Below are 22,132 nucleotides of genomic sequence, written 5' to 3'. Positions count from 1 at the left end.
CATTTTTCATGAGAATTTTCAACTGAAAATATTCAAGTACACCTGAATTGTGAGTTATATTTATTTTTATAATATTCATTGCAAATTGATTTTTTAATTAAATTCAAAATATCGTGGCATGTGGGGATGGTTTCCATTTTGGACATGTGGCAGTTAACTGGTTAAAAAGTGATATGTGATTAATTTAAAATAAGTTCCACTCTCAAGTAGCTTGTCTGCCCACAAAAGGACAGTGAGGATTTGGGTGCTCTGCTAGGTGCCAGTAGAGGCCCCACTCTATGAACCCCATATCCTGTTACTTCTCTTTGCTCCTAAAAGACATTGAACTTTGGTGTTTGGTAAAACAAATGTTCTGGTTAAGTCATGCCTGTCCCTTCCTCTAGAGCAGTTGTTCTCAACCTTCTGGCCCTTAAATACAGTTCCTCATGTTGTGACCCAACCATAAAATTATTTTCGTTGCTACTTCATAACTGTAATGTTACTACATGAATTGTAATGTAAATATCTGATATGCAGTATGGTCTTAGGCGACCCCTGTGAAAGGGTCGTTCGACCGCCAAAAGGGTCATGACCCACAGGTTGAGAACTGCTGCTCTAGAGGCTTCAGTAACCCTGAGGCACCAAGTACTGAGGGAAAGCTGTTTATGGCAGTTTGCTTGGTCCTCTTCTCACTACCTTCAACTTTTTTCCTTTTAGCTCAGGATTTGGTTGGGGATGCAGGGAAGAAGGGAGAGGACGGGAGTTGGGGGGATAGTGAAGCTCAGGTAGGACTGTATCCCAACACAACTGAAAAGAAGGTGAAGTTTGTCTTTTTTGGGTTCTCCATGCTGCCCATGTCACCAGAAAGGGATAGGACTGGGCCAAGGCAGGTTTGCCCAGGCACGGTCTGGGATTTGTGGGTTTTTTACTTCATGTAGGAAATAATTCAAGACACAAGCCCAGCTGATTTTGCAACTATGTTTAATAAAGGTTCGGTTAGTAAAAAAAAGGAAGGACTTAGGATAGAAGAAGCAAGATGACAGTAACAGAAGTGACCCTCGACTGGGCTTGCCTAGACTCAGGAAAGGAAGTCAGAGTAACAGAAGTGAGCCTGGGCTGGGCTGCTAGATCACTGAGAAGTAAAAGTCTGAGTGACAGAAGTGAGCCAAGTGGGGACTGCTTTTGGCTCACTGAAAAGGTAGGCAAAAGGAGGGCCCACAGAGCTTCGGAGAAAATATTATTACCCACATGAGGAAAGGGAGGAAAGGGTGTGCTCAGGGGAGAGCATGCACTCGGTCCTTTGTCTTGAGGATTTTATGTGTTTTCTGTAGATGGGAATTTTGGGGAGGCCTCAATCAGATTATTCATTACCTTTGTAGGTGTGTACTTTAGCATGCTTATGTATCAAATGAGCATATAGTGGGCTTTGGGATCATTCTCTGATCATCTTTATCTCTATCTTGGATTTGTCTGGCCATGATTACTTTTTTGTTGTTGTTATTTATTCCCCTGACTTCCTTGGTTCTTGGGTTTAGTTGGCACTAATGGCACCACAGGGTCTCTGTTATTTTTCTACCTGACTGGGTGATTTAAGCAACTCACTCTCTGGTTGGGGAGTAGAGGTGTAAACCACTTGCTCCTACATGTCCTTGATTGGGGAAGATAGAGTCTTATGATTTATTAGCTGGCTGTTGATTGCTTGGCCCTTTGTTTAAATATTTTGTCTCCATTTCCCTTATTCTATTGGCAGAGAATTTTCCTAGTTTTTTATTAACCTGCCTCATCCACTTTTCTTGCTCCTTAAATCCTCAGGCCCTTCCAGTTACCAAAACTGTTCCTAAGATAGGCTCCAGAGCAGGTGCCCAAGCATGTGTAACCCACTGAAAGCTGTTTAAAGAGTTAATCTCTCCTGGGAGAGAGTGCTTTGGAACAGGGAACAATACCTCCAAAGCGAAGGTATATCCGTGGGTTTTAAGGGTTTATCAGTAAGCTAGAAGCAGAGCTTCCTGGGACTCTTGGAAGTCTTTCTACTCTACCTGCCTTGTTTGGTAACCATTACCAAACCCAGTTGTGCTGATGAGCCCTGAGAGAAGCCAGGAGAGTTTGCATGGTTGGGGTCCCCAAAGTGAGATCAGAGAATGCATTTTTAGACCATGAAGATGATAAAAAGCCCTTGGGACCTAGGTGTCAGCCACTGTTTTAGAAACTAAGACTGCAGAGATGAAAAAGACAATTATTCTTTCTCAGGGTGTTCTATCTAATAAAGAGACAATGAGATCAATTAGCCATTAAAGGAGTGGTGGTTACCAGAGGAGATAATCAGTTTTGCAGCTGTGCTACAGGGAACAGAATTGGGACGGGGGAGGGGAGAGGCTCCTGGTTAGTCTCTTTTGAACAGCTGAGGATGAAAGTAAGAAGAAGCCCAGGAAATATGGCAAGAATGTTTCTGAGGCTTAGTAGCTGGGAGGTTGAGGTCAAGGGCAGTGGGTACTAACCACTCTCACATAACCTTCTCTACAAGTGCTTTCCTGGTTCTGTGAAACCTATGAATAACCTACTTATTGGCATGGCATCCTTTCATGAAATCAAATTATGTGGGTAAATAGACAGGGCAGGGGAACAGCATTCTGCTGGGAGACCAGTTCTTGGAGTGGGCCCATAGATCAGAAACAGCCTCGTTTGGATCCAGATCATTTATGTAACAATGAAACCTTGGTCCTGTCATGGGCAAGAGTAAGAGCCATGAGCATCAGAAAAAGGGCAGCTGCAGGACAAAGGACCATGCTTATCAATATCAAACATTACCTCCTGGAACAAATCTTTAATCCACTCCAATGGGTAAATATTTGATCCAGTCATGCCCAGAGAAAAGGTGAATGACTCTCCTTGTTGTGCACAAGCAGTGTCCTTAGTTTTCATATCTCTGCCAGGATTAGGGGTCTTTGGAACTAGTTTCCCCACCCAGTTCATTTGATAGCTATACAATCAGAACCACAGGGGTCCAGTTCCCACAGCTGGAACCCATCTACAGGAACAAAGAGCTGGAAACCATCTTCAGTTGGAGGGACTCTTCCAGATTTTTGTAAGATTCTTACCCCTGAGTAACCTATTTCTGTTTGTTTATATATACATACTATTTCTAGCCATCTACCAACTTCAATGAAACATTTTTTCTTCTCCCTTTAAAGATTCTGGGTCTAAGCTTATGAATTAAGAAAAAACATATATCAGATTGTAAAGTTTAAAATGAAAGCAGATTTCTTTTGGGATTGTCTATATATGTGTGTGTGAAGGGACATTAGTGAGACTGGGAGCAAGTGGAGGTTTAGGAGGGATTCCTGAATTGTGATAAAATCCCCAAAGTCCTGGGGAAGCCATTTGCTGAAGGGCATCTGAATTCCCCCAGGGAATAGGCATTAAATCTCGCACAGTGAGGAAAGAAACCAAAAGTATGCTTTTAGTTCTGTTTTCTTCTAATCTTCCCTACTAATTTTTTTCTTTAAAAAGTTTTCATTACTCTTTAAGAGCCAAGTGGAACACATCCAAAATCAAAAGAAGGTACATTGGCAGGTTGAAGGGAAGAAAGAAGGAAAAGAGATAAAGGGAGGAGTATGCATTGGGTGTTATGCTTTCACTTTGAGGGATACTGCCCTAGAATATATAAAATTGTGAAGCCATGTGTATGGAAATTATAACCATAGTTACTTATCATAGACTGTCAAGTTAAATCCCTAGTGTGTCAAGTTGGATGGACCTCTTGAATACAAAACATTGCCTGTGGAGAGAGGAAGAGAATATTAATTCTTGTGAAGATTAAAGGGTTGGTTTGAGACAGATGATAAAGTTAGTGTGAAGAACAGAGGGGACATATTTCACTGACAAAAAGCTGACTGACACTTATGTGCTTGAATATGGAAGGTTATGTGTGAGTGAGTTTGACGACCAGATGTGAGGTTCTAAACCCTTGGCCTAGGCAGATTCACTTCAGCACCACAAATAATCTGTCTCATACTTGTTTTCTCCCAAATTCATTTTACCTCTTTTGGGGAAATTTAGGATTGAATATATGAGTGTGCAAGTTGTGAGTGGGGGAGCAGATATTAGACACTGGTGGCCATGGTGTGTACCAACTGGGATTTGCTTTCTGGATGTCTTAGGAAGTCAAGATTACAATAAGTCTGAGAAAAATTTAGCTGAGTTCTTACAGAATTAATGTGCAAATACTGCAAGTTAGAAGCAAACAATGATTTTTTCCTTTACCTCACCAGGCTGGGATGGGAGGCCTTCAACCTCCTACCAGCAAGTTGCTTTGTAGGATAGAAGCCCCTGTGTGGCATCAGTCTAGGGCCTTAATTAGAGGTGGTCTGTGGATTTGGCTTATACACTGAGACTTAAGAAATGATACATTTCAGTGATATTGGATCACAGGTTTTCTTATCACCTACTAGAGGCCCAGTGCATGAAATTTGTGCAGGAAGAGGGTTCCTCAGCCCCTGCTGGCACAGTCTCCAATCCAGGACCCCTTGGGGGATGTCTGACTGCCGGTTCAGGCAGTCAGACATCCCTCTTGCAATCCGGGACTACTGGCTGCTAACCACTCACCTGCCATCCTGTCTGAACACCCCTAACCACCTCTGCCTGCTGGCCTGTTGCCCCTAACTATTCCCCTGCCAGCCTGATCACTCCATAACTGCTCCCCTGCTGGCCTGACGCCCCTAACTGCCCTCCCTTGCCTGCCTGATCTCCCCCTAATTGCCCTCCCCTGCCAGACTAATCACCCCCTAACTGCCCTCCCCTGCCAGCCTGATTACCCCATAACTGCCCTCCCTGCCAGCCTGATTGCCCCCTAACTACCCTCCCATGCAGGCCTGATCGCCCCCTAACTGCTCCCACCTGCCAGCCTAATTGCCCCTAACCACCTCTGCCTCGGTCCCTGCCACCATGGCTTTGTCTGGAAGGACGTCTGGAAGATGTCTGGTCTAATTAGTATATTACCTTTTTATTAGTATAGACTTTTTTCACAAGGTGTCTACCAACTAAACTTATACAACCTTGTGTCTGTAATTCTGCTACACTTTCACTACTAAAACTGGAAAAGATTCTCTTATGCTTAATGAGAACCATGGAATTTCAGACTTTAGAGATAGCAAACCTCTCTTTCTATAGATGAACAAACTTAAGTCTTAAGAGAAAAATTAAGTCAATCACTAAAAAAAAATTAAAAATATTGTGGGTCTCCTGTGAGGCAGGCACTGTGATTCAAGGTGAATAAGATGGGCTCCGCCCTCCTGTAGCTTATACACCAGTAAAAAACACTGACAAGCAGACAGGTAATTGTTTGCCTGGAATACATGGATTAAGGCTTGGAAATTATACCCAAGAAAATTGGAAATAGGTATATCTTTATTTTGTGACATCCTTGTGGGCAGATCCTGAGCTTTATGACTTTTGCTTTCACACTGTATCTAATGGGGTGTCCTTGGTCTTAATATTTAAGCATAGAGTATTTAGACAGAAACTCCAGACAGGCCCAGCAGCTCAGACCCCCTTCTTTGAACAACAATATCCCCACGACCTGTACAGCACTGGCACCTTCTACCAGGAACCCTGGTCTCCAATACAGCATGGAAGACATTGGCAACATTTCTATCCACCACTGCCACCTAAGGACTCTTTTGGCTACTACAGCTCTGGTTCTATTTCCTGATTTTGAACTCTGGGTTTCTGGCCCCAGGCAGAGAGGTGTTGACTTGGTGACCCTAAGGTCCTGTTCCATCTTGGGAGTCTGAGATTCTATAATTGCCTTTGACGTTAGAAGACAATATTTGTCTGTCGAAGAACAAGAGACCTTAATGAATCCAAATCAATAAAACTTTGATGAGGTCTTCCACAAAACTAGAAAAAGAAAACACACCCAGAAGACTAAAAAGCACCATGTAAATGTAAAGAGCTTGGCAAATGGGGAGCATGGCAGGCCAGCAGCTGTGCTAAAGCAGTGGCCATGTATGAATACTTGTTATTCTTTTAGGGCTGGCTCTTCCCTCTTCAGTCATGTACCACATTTTTGCTCAAGTCCCAAGAACATGCTTTCACTTGATTCTATCATAAATTGTAATTGATGTTCTTAATGGAATTTTTCTCAGCTGCTATTTATTTCAGTATTGTGGAATGACCAAAAATTTTCTTAGTGTATAATTTGGTATTCTTCAACAGTGTGCCAAATTTGTGTATCATTATTATGAAACAGACAAGATGTATCACTGCTAAATGATGATGAGAAAGAGTATTCACTTTGCTCCCTCTCTCACATGCCTTCCCATGAAATCATCAGATCCCTGGATTTACTGGTCTTTCTAGATTTACAGTCATACCCCAAGGGCTGTTTAGTAATACCACAGGCTTAATGCTAGAACCTGTGGCATTTTTAAGTATGTAAAAATATTTGACATAAAAATGTTTATTGATGTACATATAAGAAACATTCAAAATAAAGATTACTATTTAATTTAATGTACATGAAAATGTACCATTTGTTTTCTTTTAATTCAGGATTTATATGAATCACATCACACTTGAGAATAACTTGAAGGTCAAATTTTTCTTCCGTAGTAAGAATTTCTTATTATGTGTGATGGTTGCTAAGAAATCATAGCCAATCATAAAGTAAATAAGTTGCTCATTCACAAACAATTTGAAAAACAAAATTATAAAAATCAGTTTCAAATTTATAGTGAAAAGTCACTTTTATTATTGGATGTGGGAACACTGACATATATTTGATATAATGTGGGGGAAGATATGACAGTTTTTTTTTAAATATATTTTATTGATTTTTTACAGAGAGGAGGGGAGAGAGATAGAGAGTTAGAAACATCGATGAGAGAGAAACATCGATCAGCTGCCTCCTGCACATCTCCCACTGGGGATGTGCCCGCAACCCAGGTACATGCCCTTGACCGGAATCGAACCCTGGACCTTTCGGTCCGCAGGCCGACGCTCTATCCACTGAGCCAAACCGGTTTCGGCGATATGACAGTTTTTATAGGCTCTGAATGTTCTTTAAATTTTTATCCAAAGAACTGAAAATATTGTTATAACTTACCAAATATTTTTCTGGAAACACCAAATATTTTTCAATTCTCAAATCTTCACATTTCTTAACACATAAAGTTTTTAACATTAATATGAAATTTGTTTTCTATTTTGTTATAATCTACTAGTGGCCTTCTGCACGAATCTGTGTGTGAGTAGCTCACTGCCGCTTGCCTCAGCTGGCCGCCCCCTCCCCCCACTGCTGCTCATAGCTCTTGGCTGCAAGTAGCTTGCTGCCCCACCTTCATGTAGCTCTCAGACACTTGTAGCTCGCTGCCTCTCCCTCCTGCTGTTTGGTCGTTATGTGATGGTGTCCAGGCCAATTTGCATATTATCCTATTAAAGTATAGATGCTTGTTTAATTCTGTTTTTAATAGCTATCATTGAGATGAAATCATACTCCAGAAAGAAGCATTCTATTTACTTGATCGGTACGTTTGAGTGTGTGTGACACACTACCCCTGGGAAGGGAGAGTTCCACAGTTTAGACAGAATTCGCTTGAGAGATGATGGCAGCAATCCTCTTCTCTTTCTTATTCTTCTTTTGTGGAAGATGTTACAAAATCATTACAGCAAACTGTAAATGGCTTGATGAAAGCTTTCTTTGTTGTTGTTTTATCACATAGTAACATCATTTGCCTATTGTGTAACAGTGTATGTACATTTATTGGGAAAACTAGAAAATATGAGTGTTCTCTGAGAATAGTCCACCTTGTTCCTAAGAATAAGCTTGAATTCCTCTTCCTCCAGTCTTCTGTAAAATTTGACCCAGACCCACTTCCAAATATTGCATCAATTCTTCCATGCTCCTCTCTGCTTTTTTTCTAAGTAGTATATAATAATTCCACCTTTGGCCACAAACCAACTAATTCTTAGGGAATTGGGTTTGTCTCCCTTCACCTCAGGGCAAAACTGCTCTCAACTGCCCTCCTTACAGCCAGCTGATTTATGGACTTGAATACTTAGAATCTTGTCTTTAACAAACCTCTGATTGACGCTTCCCTGGGCTAAGAAGACCCTCTTTGCCCTGGCCAGTGTGGCTCAGTTGGTTGAGTGTCATCCCATCCTCCAAAGGTTGCCAGTTTGATACCTGGTCAGGGCATATACCCAGGTTGTGGGTTTATTTTCAGTCTTGGTGCATACAGGAGGCAGCCAATGGATGTTTCAGTCTCACATCAATCTCTCTCTCTCTCTCTCTCTCTCTCTCTCTCTCTCTCTCTCTCTCTTTCTCTCCCCTCCCTTCCTTTCTCTCTAAAATCAATAAAACATATTTTTTTAAAGTCCATCTTCTTTATAGGCTTCCTATCTTACTGTTTTATTTCAATGAACTGGAGCTCCTATTCCTTCCCCATGGATGCTACATCTCCTTTTAGGGAGGATTTGGGTATATCTTAATGGTCTCTGTGTGCCAGGACCTAGCACAGTGCCTTGTACCCAGAGGAGCTTATGTAACGTTTTTTATTCAATTAATTAACAAATGAATTTAAAAGACTGTGAATGGATAGTGCATGCTATGACTGATAGAAAGGTAAGTACTCAGTGAGTCTTAAGGAATATGAAAGAATGGTTGGGACAGGAAGTTGTGTTCAGGAAACATTGATTTTCCAAATGAATGGATTGACAAGAAATGTGAGATTAATGAAGAATAGAAGAGAAAAGATATAATTTAGGTGACTGAGGATACTGGACTCATGATGCGCTGTCACTAGCCCAGCAGGTCCCTGTCCTTTTAGTCTCATTTGCCCTTTTAGCCTAATTTGTCCTACCATACCTTTTGCCCTGGGCAGGAGCCTTGTTGGAAGAGATGATGATAGGCCTGGGTCCCCTGTTGTTGGTCTTCATGCTGGGGCCCTGTCTGACCCCACCGACCCTGGCTCAGGATGACTACAGGTACAGACACTTCCTGGACCAGCACTATGATGCAAACCAAGTGGCCGGAATGACGCATACTGTGATACCATGATGAAGAGACGAGGTTTGACTTCACCCTGCAAAGCAACCAACACCTTTATTCATGGCAACAAGAATAACATCAAGGCTGTCTGTGGAAATAAGAATGGAGTGCCTCATGGGGCAAATTTAAGAAGAAGCAAGTCTCCTTTCCAGGTCACTACTTGCAAGCACAGAGGAGGGTCCACCCGGCCTCCCTGCCGGTACAGAGCCACAGCAGGGTCCAGAAACATTGTTATTGCCTGTGAACATGGCTTGCCTGTCCACTTTGATGAGTCTGTTTTCTAACCATAGCCAGCAGGCCACTAGCCCAGAGTTGGCTCTGCTCTCTATCCCTGGCATTTCCCCTCCACACTCTAGAACAGGGGTGGCCACATTCATTGCCAGGGGCCCAGAACATGAGCTGCCTGGATCTTTTGTTTTCTGTTTTACAATATATTAACAAATAAAAATGTCTCTGAAATCAGTAAGAAACATCAAAGTCTTCTCCTCAATTTGGCCTATTGATTTTCCCCCATTTTCTCTACTCAACTGTCCGCAGACAGGATTACATGGAATACAAATGTCTTTTTCCCTATCAGTTACTTCCTTCTCAGTCAACAGGGAGATAGACTTTCCCTTTTTGTGAGTGTAAGGATGTTAAATTCATCTTACAGCAGAGCTGGGAAATTCCAGGGCACATGGCTGCTAAGCAGAATTTTCAGGAGGAGCAAATTATTTTTGCTGTCAAATAAGTCAATATTACTTTTACAAATGTTAAACTTTGAGAAGTAATGTTTAGAACTAAATACCAACAGATTAATTAAACTTTATCTACCTCTCTCTTAAGTTTTCACAGTTTTAAAGATATATTTCAAATAAAACAAAAGGCATATTCATTAATGGATTCAAATATATCCTCTAAATTCTCTATATGAGGCAAACTCAGATGAATATTTCAGTATCCCATTATTCCAACATACCTAGATCTTTAAATTTTTTTACTATTTAACCCAGCAAACTCCAAAGTTTTAAGGTACCAAAATACTTTGGAAAACTATATTTAGGTATGTATATATATCATTGAAAAAGCTTTATCATAAACCCTTTATTTTAATTACATCTGTTTATTATGTTTTAACAATGTTGTGATTTTAAAACTAATTGTTTTTATCCAAGGCATTTTCTTGGCAGATTTTGTAACAGGGATAACTCATTGGCCTTCAGTGGATTTAATGTGAAAATGCAATTTTATTTTATTTTCCTTTATGAAAACAGGAGTTGCCTCTCCCCTGCCCACCTTCACTGCTATTTCTGGAGGGTTTTTCTATAGAGCTGTTCGCCCCAGTGTTATGGGCAAAAATAGAACATTGGGGACTAGTAATTGTTATGGGAAATATTAATCTGTTAGACATGATTGCCTAACCAGGACATACCACCTGGTTGGGTGTCATACATCCCCTCCCTCCTTGGAATGTGGTACATTCTTATTTAAGAACTGCCTATTACCATGGAAACATTAACCTTGTTGCCCAAACAATGGAGTCCCAACCCAGACTGCATTGCTCACTTCCCCATGCCCATAATTCCTACTTCCCTGTGTAATCTTGGTCCCTATATTCATAAACCAGTGAACAGAAAACTAAAGTCCCCAAAAGATAGAAAGCCACAATTACATTAGACACACAGACAGAAATCTCACTAGCTAAGAGTTTCTGGTGACTGACACTCTGAGAGGAAGAGCAGGAAGAGTACATTCTGACAATCTCTGTCCCGTGTTCATCCTCGATACACATAACTGGGCTTCCCCAAAGCAGGACATGCCCCACCTTTAAACAAATTAAACTAAACAATAAAGAAACACAAAACACCAACAGAACCGCTCTTATCCAGGTGCGCACAATGCACTAAAATTTATACCACAGGGTGCCCTGCATTAAAAAAACCACCAAAGCAAAGCAATATCTCCTGACCCTGGTTCAGGGACTGTCCCTCCACTGAACCTCAGCATTCTCCAAAATAGACTATTTGGGGAAGAATTCTATCTAGGCCTAGATAGAATTTTTGTTCCCCATCCTCGGAAAGTCCCTTGTGACTCTGTTCCTGCTCAGTCCCCCATATTGAAGATGTCTCGCACTGTGCTCAATCCCCCAATTAGATGTCTCACACACCCCAAGATCCGTTTTGTCCCTCTCTGGCCATTTCCCTTGTGGGAGAGCAGAAGAGCAGATCAGAACTCCGCACTTGCTTTATGTGTCAGACATTTCCCAGTCACATAGACCCAACCTCCAAGGATACCCAACCACCAAGATGGTATTTCCACCTTGGCCCATGCATGAGACTTGCCTGGTTGCTGGGAATGTACCCTCTTTGTATCATTTTCACCACCTTCCAAAGAAAAACAGTCTCGGACTTATCTATGGCCACTGCAAAGAGACAGGGCCCAGGCAAAGGGCTACCCAAAATTGGGTGGGACGTGCCTACCCTTCAACCAGGGTCCCTTCCTAGTCTGGGCACAGATATCCCAGACACGCCCCCAAATTTTGAGAAATGGCTCACCTGTCTGAATTTGAAATGATAGACTGAGAAACAGAAACATGGCAAAAATGAGACTTTTAATAACACTCTCAAGAGTGGGTGTCCATCATATGGCACACAAGTTGGGAGGGGAACATAGACTATTTATGAGTCCCTCCTTTGGTTCCTCATTGACTGAGTCCTTTGTGGTCACCTGTTTCTTCATACATTGCCTAGGTCTTGTTGTCTCCCATTTGCCATTTAAAATGTTGGCTGAGACCCTTTTCTTTTCTTCTTTTCTTTTCTTTTCTTTTCTTTTCTAATTTTGGCTGAGACCTTTCTAGTTGACTCCACCTCCCTTTGTTTAGGGGTATCTTCTTGGAAAAATGTGCTATCAGCCACGTGCACAGTTCTCATACCTTCTCCCCACTCCCCACAACCTGTTTGCTCTAGGGAAATTCAGTAACTGCCTGGCCACGTGATATTTCTTTTCTATAAAGTCTGAATCAGAGGCATGTTTCTGACACTGAGCACCTACCATATACCTGGCATTATGATAAGTACTTAACATTGATTTTATCATTTATTCTTTCTAAGATCCCTAAGTGAAACGTATTATTATGCTCACTTACTTAAGAGTAATAACGCTGAGAGAGGTGAATCAATTTCCCCAAGATCATATAGTTAATGTGGCAGAGCTAAGTCTTTGGGATCACAGTATCAAAAGAAGTTCTTATTGAGAATCAATATCATAGAGTGGAGAGAACCTTTGGGGTAAGCTCTGACCAAAAAGTATATGTTGGGATAGTTTGGGAATCATTTCATTTTCTGTTGAAGCTACAGCCTTAAGATACAATCATTGATGTCTACATTGGACTTCTGTTGGCAAATATTTGTTGATGTCTTGTTAAATTAGTTCGTTATCATGGCTGATGCTGTGGGTTTGCTCTTGCATGAATAGTTTAGGTCATCCCTGTAGCCAGTTAACTTTCTAAATCATATCTTGGACACAAAGAAGCAGGATTAGAAAATGTAGACAAAACCATGCAAAACTGGAGGTGAAAGATTAACCATGCAAGATTAGATTTGGGGAAAATAACCCAAAGTGTATTGTTGTGATGAAGCTATCACCCAAGTGCTAAGTGTGCCTTCAGGAATTCTATCCATTAGTCTAAAGATGCGGAGATAATCAAGCATCATTTATCCCTGCTCTCATATCTCATATCTACAGCTATAGGCACTGGTATGTGGCATAGAGCTTTCTAGCTTTTTGTATATAGGCAAAAGGTGGCTGTGACTATAGGAGATAGCATTTTATTTTATTTTTTTTTTTTTTAAATAACACCAAGAAAAATCCATTTATGTCTTATTTACAATTTACACTTCACTTAGACAGTTCCGAATCATAAAAGCATCCACAGAGAGAGATTTAAAAATCATTATTTGACAATATTTGTATAATAGAAAGTGATGGCTTAAATGTTACAATATGTTTCTTGAATAGCTCCACATTAAATAGTAATTGAACAAAAAGCCCCCTGGTTCTGCTCAAGGGCAAGTCCCACAAAGCTCCTCATTATTGGAATTTCCAACTTGGAAGCCAAACTAAATAACAAGGAGTAATTTGCCAATTAGAACTTCCTGCTCTTTTCTCTTTATTCCTTAAACACCATTCAGAGGCTGAACCGGTCAAACACTTTTAGCTTCAAAACAGCAACTGAAAGGATTTAATTTGTGTCTCTCCAAGGTGAACCTGTCAAGAGGCAGTGGTGATGCAGTCCATGTCCCCGGCAGCAATTTCCCTTAAAGACAGAGAAGTGGATTTCCACTCTGGCAGACTCTGAGGTTTCCTTTTCTCATTTCCCTTTATTTCGCTTCAATTAATGACCTCCAAATTTTATACTTGCGTAACGCCTGGGCTTAAGAATGTTGAGTCAATGTGTCTCTGGAATCCAACAGTGCCTTCAGACCAAACCTGTATACATAGTGGAAGGACATCAGTACCTCACGGGGGCCTGATACCAAGATGGAAACAAGAACCACAAAAACTGGGTAAAACCCCAAACAGTGTGGGCCTACAGCAGATCACAGTATTTTTATTAGCACCAGCCATGGCAGGAGATCAAATAACCCTTGACACTTGCATTTCTCACATGCATTTTCCTCATCGTAGTCCGACCTTGCATCTCCGTCTGGTTTTCAACTTAAAATGCCCAACGACGCACAGAATTTAGATGCAGACTTCTAAACTGCAAACATGTTCACAGATTAACACTAAATCAGTGAAATCCGGTCATCTTTTCCAACCTAAGGAGACCTGACAGGAAGTCCTGGGTTCCCCCTTGCTTTCCAAGTTCTGGGGGCTCCTTCTCTTTAGCATGATATTCAATGACTCTTCACACTCCAGCTTTAACCTCTAACTAGTTTCCTCTGCTGCAGGAGATAGCATTTTAAAGAATGAAGTTATGTATGAAACTGGTATGCAGGTCCCTAATCAGCCATTTCAGTCACCCAGACAGTGTGACTTGCTGTCATGAAGCAGCATCTTTGAAAACAAAGGACAGTAGTACCCATGTACATCAAACCAGGACTTCAGCTACGATCAGCCCTTCAACTGCATGTGTAAAAAATGGGTCTGTATGACCCTCACAAAATTGTCCTTTCTGTTTTGGGTTGCTCACTTCCTATTGAGTCAGAGGTTAATTTTATTTGCTCTAGTACAGCGATTTTCAACTGGTGTGCCGCGAGAATTTTTAAAACATGCAATACCTGACTATTTAGTCAGGAGCACTGACCTCTTTTCCCTTAGATTGTCAAATTAAAAAATGACAACCAACACAATAGCTGCCTGGTGTGAATGAATCAAAATTATACCTATTTATTTTGTCAGATTGACAAATAATATATTTTTTGGTGTGCTGCAGAATTTTAGTATTTAGTTTATGTGTGCCATGAGATGAAAAAGGTTGAAAATCACTGCTCTAGTGAGTCAGCCCTGCCTCATTGCCATGGTCAAGGAGATTCACAGTTCATGAGTTCATGCCAATCCCAGGAGTGACCATCAGGTGGCAGGATCTAGCTAGCTGGTGTTGGTGAGCAATTCCCACTTCCACTCCTCCCCTACTTCACCCTTAATTAAACTCTTTTCCTAAAGAGAAGCAACTCTGAAGATAAATGTCTTCAATATCATGAATATTTGGGAAGTGGAAACAGAGAGGCTGTAGAAAATGTGGGAAAAGCACTGATTTTAGAGCCAGATAGGTCTGGGTTTTCTTTTCTTGGTCAACAGAAGCAATGTTCTGACACTATATGGCAATGCTTTCATTGTTGTGGCTCTGAAGGTTTTTGTTTAGTTTTTGTGTTGTTGTTTTTAAGCTCTATAGAACATATGTTTATTTTCCACTGTCAAAAGTGCCAACAAGCCCTGACCGGTTTGGCTCAGCGGATAGAGCGTCGGCCTTCGGACTCAAGGGTCCCAGGTTCTATTCAAGTCAGGGGCATGTAGCTTGGTTGTGGGCACGTACCCACTAGGGAGTGTGCAGGAGGCACCTGATCGATGTTTCTAACTCTCTATCCCTCTCCTTTCCTCTCTGTAAAAAAATCAATAAAATATTTTTTTTTAAAAAAAGTGCCAACAAAATGAGTCTGCAATTAGAGACTACAGAAGACTAGCAACAGCTATTGATAAGACAGACACAGTATCAATGATACATGCATGATGATGGAATATATCACCAAGGCCTAGTTTTTAGGTTGTGCAAAGAAACAGCAAGGAAAAAAAGACAATCCAAGTTCTCTTTTGTGGAGATTGTGCTGTTGAGATTTATTTTTAGAATTTATTTTATCAGTTAATTCCACAAACCTGGGAAACATCTTCATTCTCTATACCCATTTTATTTCATTTGCTCATTCCCTCATTTTGTTTATTAGTTTACTCAACCAGTATATACTGTCTTCAGAACCCTTTGGCTGGATACTCTAATTTTTATTTTGTGAGGTTTTTTATAGGAGTAAGAAGATTTCCAAAAAGACTTGATTTTAATACCATAAAAAAATATAGCCCATGAGTGAAAATATCAAATAATTAAGAAATACACATGGCCAGTTTTTAAAATAGCCATGGGGGTGTCAAGTAAGCATAGGGAATATAGTCAATAGCATTGTAATAACTATGTATGATATCAAGTGGGTACTAGGTTTATGGAGAGACCACTTTGTAAGATATATAAATGTCTAATCATTATGTGGTACACCAGAACTAATATAATATTATTAGTGGCCCAGTGCATGAAATTCGTGCACATTAAAAGGGAATTAATTAGAGAAATATTTTAATATTTCTATTTGCCCTTTCTCTCTAATAGAAGTGTCAGAGATGAAAGAAAATTAGTAAAATGTATATAAAATAATATATAAATTTATTAATAAATAAACAATAACAAAATGATATAATAACAACAAAGACATGATATAAAAACAACAAAAACATGATATAAAAACAACAGTGATACAAAAATGACTGATAAATTGACTAAACTTATTCTAATATCTCCCTGTATACCACATTAAGAGTGAAAACACTTTCAGAGTGCTTGACTAATTTCCCTTGTGATGAAGTATTTACAACTTTAACTTTAACATCACATGTTCTTTGAACTCAAGAGAAAGCAACATATAACTGACCATGTCCAAAAACATGGGTTCAGGTAGGAATATTCCTACTCTGTCTAGAGTTTGTCCTTGTGATTTATTAATAGTCATCGCAAATTCTGGCACCATGGAAAACTGTTGTAGAATTAATTTAAATGGGAGGTCAGTGTCAGATGGGGACAAATCAATTTTTGGAATCAGAACAACCTCTCCCTCTGCAGATCCTGTTAATACATCAGCTTTGATAATGTTAGGTCGTAATCTTTTTTTTTTCTTTTTTTTTTAAATATATTTCATTGATCCTTCACAGAGAGGAAGGGAGAGAGATAGAGAGTCAGAAACATCGATGAGAGAGAAACATTGATCAGCTGCCTCCTGCACATCTCCCACTGGGGATGTGCCCGCAACCCAGGCACACGCCCCCGACCGGAACCGAACCTGGGACCCTTCAGTCCGCAGGCCAACGCTCTATCCACTGAGCCAAACCGGTTTCGGCAGGTCGTAATCTTTTGATAATAAATCTAGTAACATTACAAAGACCCCATTTACTACTAAGATTTCTCAATAACATGATGATTTGCACCCACTTTCAATTTTAATTTATGACACGGCATTCCCAAAGGAGTGATACTATTAAGAAATTCAATGGGAAAAATTTCCTTTTCATCATCTGTTGAATCAATGGAATCATCACTCAATTATGTGTGAAAATCTCCATCGAATATATCCAAAATTTCTTCATTTTATTTTTGAATGTGCTCATTTTTTGGATAAAGAATTGCACGTTTAGATATCTTTTTAATATTATCTATAGATATAATATTTCCAAAGGTGGCTTCAATAATAGATCCGTTACAAATCATTTCACAGGGGATTTCAATAATATACATTCCTAAATGAAAACTACTATCAAGTTTGCCATCCCCAAGTTTTCCTAACCATCTACTATAAGCAGAATCCTCTGATCTCATGTTTGTTTTAAGAGACAACTTTCTGAAACATCCCCAAACATTACAGTACCTTAAATTTATTTGTACTATGGCTGATCACATAGCATGCGGTACAATACTGAGACATTGTCGAAAATCCCCTGCGAGAAGGAGAACTTTCCCACCAAATGCAGCATCCAAATTCATAATTTCTCTTAGTAATGGCATTTCTAGCATGACTGGATGCCATGGTGCATTCATCAATAATGAGACAGTTGGCTTTTTTTTTTTTTCCAAATTCTTATTTTATTCTTATTAATTCGGGTTTTAAAATATCCCCTTTCTGATAGGAATAAAACTTGGTTCATATCCAAGGCCCTAAACAGAAGTGTGTGCTTATAATTTCGGTATTTGAATCCTTGGCTGAGAAATCAATTTTTAAACACAGAGATTTGGCTATCATTGGCATTTCTTTTTTTTTTTTTTTTTTTTTTTTTTTTAATAGTACAGCAACTTGCATTTCTTTCTTTTTTTAATTAAATCTTTATTGTTCAGATTATTACATTGGTTCCTCTTTTTTCCCACCATAACTCCCCTCCACCCAGTTCCCACCCACTGTCCTCATCTCATAGGTTCACAATTATTGTCCAATCTCTTCCCGCACCCCCCACACCCTTACCCCCGCACCCCAAGAATAGTCAGTCCATTCCCTTTCTATGTCCCTGATTCTATTACAATCACAGTTCATACTGTTCATCAGATTATTCATTCACTTGATTTTTAGATTCACTTGTTGATAGATGTGTATTTGTTGTTCATAATTTGTATCTTTACCTTTTTCTTCCTCTTCCTCTTCTTAAAGGATACCTTTCAGCATTTCATATAATACTGGTTTGGTGGTGATGAACTCCTTTAGCTTTTTCTTATCTGTGAAGCTCTTTATCTGACCTTCACTTCTGAATGATAGCTTTGCTGGATAAAGTAATCTTGGTTGTAGATTCTTGGCATTCATCACTTTGAATATTTCTTGCCACTCCCTTCTGGCCTGCATGGTTTCTGTTGAAAAATCAGCTGACAGTCGTATGGGTACTCCCTTGTAGGTAACTGACTTTCTTTCTCTTGCTGCTTCTAGGATACTCTCTTTATCTTTTGCTCTTGGCATTTTAATTATGATGTGTCTTGGTGTGGTCCTCTTTGGATTCCTATTGTTTGGGGTTCTCTATGCTTCCTGGACTTGTAAGTCTATTTCTTTCACCAGGTAGGGGAAGTTTTCTGTCATTATTTCTTCAAATAGGTTTTCAATATCTTGCTGTCTCTCATCTTCTGGCACCCCTATAATTCGGATGTTGGTACGCTTGAAGCTGTCCCAGAGGCTCCTTACACTATCTTCGTATTTTCGGATTCTTTTTTCATTTTGCTTTTCTGGTTGGGTGTTTTTTGCTTCTTCGTATTTCAAATCTTTGACTTGATTCTTGCGATCCTCTGGTCTGCTGTTGGGAGTCTGTATAATATTCTTTATTTCAGTCAGTGTATGCTTAATTTCTAGTTAGTCCTTTATCACAACATTGAGGGTCTCATTAGTTTTCCTGGGGATCTCACTACATTTATTGGCTGCCTCACCAGTCTTTTCAAGGGCCTTACTAAGTTTATCGGCGGCTTCTAGACAGTTCTTTAAAGACCTTAAAAGTGTGGTTTTGAACTCTATATCCAGCAGTTTGCTTTCCTCCATTTCTGTCATTTGTGTCCTTTTTCTTTGTCTTGGCATTTTTTATGCTTCGCTGTGTCGACAGAGTGACTTTCTGTGCTAAGTGTCCCAATTACCTGAGGTAGACACTCTTGGTGCACCCCCTTGTGGGCTTTGTGCACAGTCTTGTTGTAGTTAATCCTTGATTGTTGTAGTTACCACTGGGAGGAATTGACCTCCAGGCCAATTGGTTGTGAGAATCTGCTGTGTCTGCAGTGGGAGAACTTCTGTGCTGGAGACACCCCTCTGGGGCAAGACTTGCTTCAATGGGGCTTTGGTGCTCACTGAGTCTGCCCCCTGAGTGTGTCTTTTATGGTTCCAAGGAGCTGCAAACTGGATGGTCCCACTCTGACCTCTGGGCTTCCTGGCTCCTGGATCTCTAGGGAGGTGCTAATCTAGCCTTTTCCTGAGGCTATCCAGCAAAAGCCTCCCTGCAGGGCTTGGGCAGGGCAGGTCCCAAGGGATCAACAGGGCGGGGCTAGCAGTTATGGCTGCTCTGAGTCCTGCCCTCAGAGGCTTTGCTTCTCAATGTCCCAGTAATTGCTGCAAGCCCCTCGGAGAGAAAGCTGCCCTGGGGTTCCAACCGATGCCAGACAGTCCCACTTCTCCTGTATGAGTCTGGGTCCCTAGAGACTTGCCCGGAACTGGAGCTCAGAGCCTGAGACTCCCTCCCAATTGGCGCCCTCAGCAGCCAGCCCACTCCACATGCACCTCTGCACCTTAGTATTTTACTTCCATACTGCGCTTCCTCTGAGTCTCGGTATGCTTTTCTCTTTCCTTCTAGTTGTAGAATTTCCACTCAGCCAGCCTTCCTGTGGTTCTGGATGATGTCCATTCCGTCTTGTAGTTGTATTTTTGAAGTGGTTGTTCGAGACAGCAAACTCCGGTGTTTACTTATGCTGCCATCTTGGTTTTTTCCATTTGGCCTTTATAATGGCTTTAGCAACTTCACTCTTTCTATCGAGTCTAGAAATTGAAGTTTCCTTTAATGGAATTGGTAATTTATATTGGGAATGAAAGGTTCTTCCACCATGAAGTAAATTTGCAGCAACTCCTATAGATACTGTGGGTAAAACAGTACTACCACGACCTCTAATATAATGTATTAAAACTTTATAAAGGTATGTTTTTCCACTATCACCTGGACCATCTAAGAAAAAGCATTTGGGGTGTACAGTTTGATCTTTGATGGCTGAAGTTATAGTCTGAAAGGCTGCCAAATGTTCATCATTCAGAGAATTTATCAAAACCCCTGCCTGTCACCCTAACCGGTTTGGTTCAGTGGATAGAGGGTCAGCCTGCGCACTGAAAGATCCCAAGTTCGATTCCGGTCAAGGGCATATACCTTGGTTGCAGGCACATCCCCAGTAGGAGGTGTGCATGAGGCAGCTGATTGATGTTTCTCTCTCATCAATGTTTCTAGTTCTCTATCCCTCTCCCTTCATCTCAGTAAAAAATCAATAAAATATATTTTTTAAAAAACCTCTGCTTGTTGTCGCTCATATGATTCATCACATGTATTTGTATTCATTAATAAAAGACAGTCCAGAAGTTTGAAATGTGAACATTTCATTCCATGTAATGTGAATACCTCTTGAATTTCATTAAGTGCATGCATTACACAGTTTATACAGGCACCTTCACTTTGGTGTAATTTCCAACAAAAATCTTCAATAAAATGAGATTCATTCTCATCCCATAATTTGTCTGCATCAGAAGGACATCCAAACACACATATGTATGCAAAAAGTCCCACTAGCTCTTGCCTGCATGTGCCTCCCTCGGGAGCTGCCTCCGCCTCCGTGGCAGCGTGATGTTAGAGCTGGGCAGGCCTGCACACCCCTCTGCTGGGGGCAGAAGTCCCCACCCCCGTCCCAGCCCATGAGCTCCTCTGAACACATAGCCCATTGACCAGTAGTGACTGGGACACTGTTAGGATCAATTAACATATTACCTCTTTATATATATATATATAGATAGATAGATAGATAGATAGATAGATAGATAGATAGATACGTCAACTGTAATTGGGGAAAAAAATACTTAATTTAAAAAAAAAAGACTCATGAAAGGAAAGGCTAACCCTAAATGTTACTCTATCCTTTTTCCACACCTTCCTCAATTCCCAGATGTCAGGAATTAAAATCAGTTCATAAACTCTCATTGGCATATCCTGTCTATCCAAACTTTTGGGAATCAGAGTCTCCAGGGAACCAAACACTCTCCTAAGATCACATGACTAGAAAATTTCCTCAAGAGACAGACAACTCCAGTGTCATTTAGATCTGCCTTTTCTCCCTTTTCACACCCTTACCATACAGGACACATACACCTGGACATCCAGCCCATCAGTCTCTACCCTGAGTCACTGTACTGGCTACAGCGCCATCTCTCTATAAGAGAAAAGCTCTTGCTTGCAGAGAAGATCCTGTTTGCAAACTTTTTACTCTTGGGGAAGCAGTGATGAGAAATGTTGTGAGCAGAGAAGTGGGGAGGAAGAGTAGACTATAGAGTTGAGGAAATATCAGCTTGCCATTCTCAACTCCTCTCTCTGATGCCCATGTGTTACCTTCCTTTCTCCTACCTCTTGGTTTCTCTCCAGGCACTTCCAAGGCAGTGATGGCTCTCCAGAAGACCCTTTCATTGCTTCTGCTCTCGCTACTGACCCTGCTGGGGCTGGGGCTGGTGCAGCCCTCCTATGGCCAGTCCACGTACCAACGATTCCTGCGGCAACATGTGGATCCTACAGTGACAGGTGGCGACATTAAATACTGTAACTTGATGATGCAAAGACGGAGGATGACTCAGTTTCGTTGCAAGCAGTTCAACACCTTCATCCATGAAGACATCTGGAACATTCGTAGCATCTGCAGCACCACCAACATCCAGTGCAAGAATGGCAAGATGAACTGCCATGAGGGTGTAGTGAGTGTTACAGATTGCAGAGATACAGGAAGTTCCCCAGCCCCCAACTGCAGATATGGGGCCAGGGCCAGCACTAGGCGTGTTGTCATTGCCTGTGAGGGTAACCCCCCGGTGCCTGTGCACTTTGACAGATAGATACTACCCTGAAGGGGGTATGGCCCTGTGGTTGGCCTTTAGCTTACTCCTTGAATAGCAATGAGTAATGCATTTGAGCTGTCTCAGGTTCTGTCTTCTCTGGTTATATCTACTTCTTTTTCTCTATATAACCAATTCTCTTAAATGTATCAAAGAGAAATGGAGGCATAAACCTAATTTGGGTGTGGGCTTTTCTATAATAAACTTTTCAGTAAATTCTTCTGCTTCCTTT

The 22,132-nt window shown here is 40.8% G+C and overlaps 2 protein-coding genes across 4 annotated transcripts; both read left to right on the top strand.

Moving 5' to 3' along the window:
* The first annotated feature begins 1,062 nt into the window (after nucleotides 1-1,062).
* LOC118649079 (ribonuclease 4-like) lies at nucleotides 1,063-22,121 on the top strand. Of its 3 annotated transcripts, XM_036295877.1 has the most exons (3): nucleotides 3,016-3,061; nucleotides 13,265-13,362; nucleotides 21,443-22,121. In XM_036295877.1, exon 3 carries the CDS (start codon nucleotides 21,460-21,462, stop codon nucleotides 21,898-21,900), a length of 441 nt encoding a protein of 146 aa, XP_036151770.1. In that variant the 5' UTR covers nucleotides 3,016-3,061; nucleotides 13,265-13,362; nucleotides 21,443-21,459; the 3' UTR covers nucleotides 21,901-22,121. The 3 variants fall into 3 exon arrangements, with proteins under 3 accessions (XP_036151779.1, XP_036151761.1, XP_036151770.1); XM_036295886.1 differs by lacking the exons at nucleotides 3,016-3,061; nucleotides 13,265-13,362 and adding an exon at nucleotides 1,063-1,177; XM_036295868.1 differs by lacking the exon at nucleotides 13,265-13,362 and having other exon boundaries at nucleotides 2,981-3,061.
* Nucleotides 1,079-9,495, top strand: LOC118649094 (angiogenin-like). Its single transcript, XM_036295898.1, is given in 3 exon segments — nucleotides 1,079-1,177; nucleotides 8,859-8,990; nucleotides 8,993-9,495. Coding segments are annotated over 2 exon segments (432 nt in total). The 5' UTR covers nucleotides 1,079-1,177; nucleotides 8,859-8,875; the 3' UTR covers nucleotides 9,310-9,495.
* Nucleotides 22,122-22,132: the final 11 nt, after the last annotated feature.

The sequence above is a fragment of the Myotis myotis genome, unplaced genomic scaffold (assembly GCF_014108235.1).
Source record: "Myotis myotis isolate mMyoMyo1 unplaced genomic scaffold, mMyoMyo1.p scaffold_m19_p_1, whole genome shotgun sequence".
Classification (NCBI taxonomy): Eukaryota; Metazoa; Chordata; class Mammalia; order Chiroptera; family Vespertilionidae; genus Myotis; species Myotis myotis.
The sequence above is the reverse complement of the archived record's forward strand: the minus strand, read 5'-3'. Positions and strand labels throughout refer to the sequence as shown.